The 1,823-nt window shown below is 46.2% G+C and overlaps 1 protein-coding gene across 1 annotated transcript in view; it reads right to left on the bottom strand.

Moving 5' to 3' along the window:
• Positions 1-1,823, bottom strand: part of SPTAN1 (spectrin alpha, non-erythrocytic 1) — an 89,219-nt gene that overhangs the window by 75,020 nt on the left and 12,376 nt on the right. The window contains 1 exon segment of the mRNA XM_023510575.1: positions 483-722. Coding sequence (XP_023366343.1) covers positions 483-719 — 237 coding nt within the window. The 5' untranslated portion in view covers positions 720-722.

Raw genomic sequence — 1,823 nt, 5'->3', positions numbered from 1 at the left:
GAGTCGGAAGAATTTGAGAAGAAAATATTTCACCTTAGTGGTGATAATTTCTTTTCTTTCTTTTTTTTTTTTTTTTTGAGACAGAGCCTCAAGCTATCCCCCTGGGTAGAGTGCCATGGCATCATAGTTCACAGCAACCTCCAACTCCTGGGGGCTCAAGCGATTCTCTTGCCTCAGCGCCCCAAGTAGCTGGGACTACAGGCGCCTGCCACAACACCCAGCTATTTTTTGGTTGCGGCCATCATTGTAGTTTGCCAGGACTGGGCTGGATTTAAACCTGCTAGCTCTGGTATATGTGGCTGGTGCCTTAGCAGCTTGAGCTACAGGCGCCGAGCCACTACGGGCTTTTTTAGAACAGTAAGTTCTTCCTCATTCTTCTTGCTGCCTAATCTCTCAAGGTCATAATTAAATAACTTTGATTTTTGGACAAGAACATGTAGGATTTTTAATTTTGGTAGGAATCTCAGGGAGATCAGACATACCTGCAAGTTGGTTGGATCTTTATAATTCTCATCAGATGCAATCTGAAGTTTTTCCTGGATCCATTTCTCCAGTTCCTCAGCATCTCTTTGGAAAAACTGGAATCGATAGGAATCTTCTAGCTTCTGACGCCGAAGGGTTGAGAGCTCCTTGAAGCGGTGGTACCGGTCTAGGACCTGCTGCCGCCTCTCCTGGATGTCCTCTGCTGTTTCCAGCACTTTGACCCCGCTTGGGTCCATTTTCTGAAAACAAAAAATGCCCTGAGATAAGTATGAATGGACACCAAAATAAAGTCAATGGAATTTGCCTCTTTGAAGGAAAGAAACAATTATTAGATAATCCCAGCATACAAATGAGTTGAGAAGGTAGCCCCTTCCAAGGGTCTAACAGTGAAGTCTGGACCCCATTCCTTTATAGAAAGGGCCATCCACTCTCCTGCAACAGAGGATGTCCAGCCAACATGGCAGCGAAACCAGTGAAAAGTATAACTGAGAGAACTATGGTTCATACTGTCAATTCTGTAAGGCTTCAAGGATTCAAAGGAAACACCAACTTTGGTACTTTGTTGACAAGCCCATTCAGGAGTCCCTTCATCTGGTTTCTGTATTTCTTTGTGTGGAGATTAGAAAGAAATGACCCTTACTTAAATCAGCTTTTCTCTCTACCTTTCTAGATTTTAACCTGATATTTAATGATTATAAGATAAGTGAGTTCTGGGCAGTGCCTATGGCTCAGTGAGTAGGGCTCTGGCCTATACTCTACCGAGGGTGGCAGGTTCAAACCCAGCCCCGGCCAAATTGCAACAAAAGAATAGCCAGGCCTTGTGGCAGGTGCCTGTAGTCTCAGCTACTTGGGAGGCTGAGGCAAGAGAATCACCTAAGCCCAAGAGCTGGAGGTTGCCATGAGCTGTGATGCCACGGCACTAAAATAAAATAAGTGAGTTCTTGTGGTGCCATAGCTCAGTGGGTAGGGCGCCAGCCACATGCAGCAGGGCTGGTGGGTTCAAATCCAGCCTGGGGCTGATAAAACAAAAAACTAACCCAGTGTTGTGGTGGACACCTGTTGTCTCAGCTACTTGGGAGGCTGAGACAAGAGGATCTCTTGACCCCAAGAGTTTGAGGTTGCTGTGAGCTGCAATGCCATGGCATTCTACCGAGGGCAACGAAGTGAGACTCTGTCTCAATAAAAAATAAGTACATAATAAAATGAATTCTTTTTTTTGAGACAGAGCCTCAAGCTGTCCCCCTGGGTAGAATGCCGTGGCATTACAGCTCACAGTAACCTCCAACTCCTGGGCTCAAGCGAGTCTCCTGCCTCCGCCTCCCAAGTAGCTGGGACCACAG

Source organism: Otolemur garnettii, unplaced genomic scaffold (assembly GCF_000181295.1).
Source record: "Otolemur garnettii isolate 467f Iridium unplaced genomic scaffold, OtoGar3 scaffold00014, whole genome shotgun sequence".
In the NCBI taxonomy this organism is placed as follows: Eukaryota; Metazoa; Chordata; class Mammalia; order Primates; family Galagidae; genus Otolemur; species Otolemur garnettii.
This window is presented reverse-complemented; position numbering and strand designations above follow the sequence as displayed.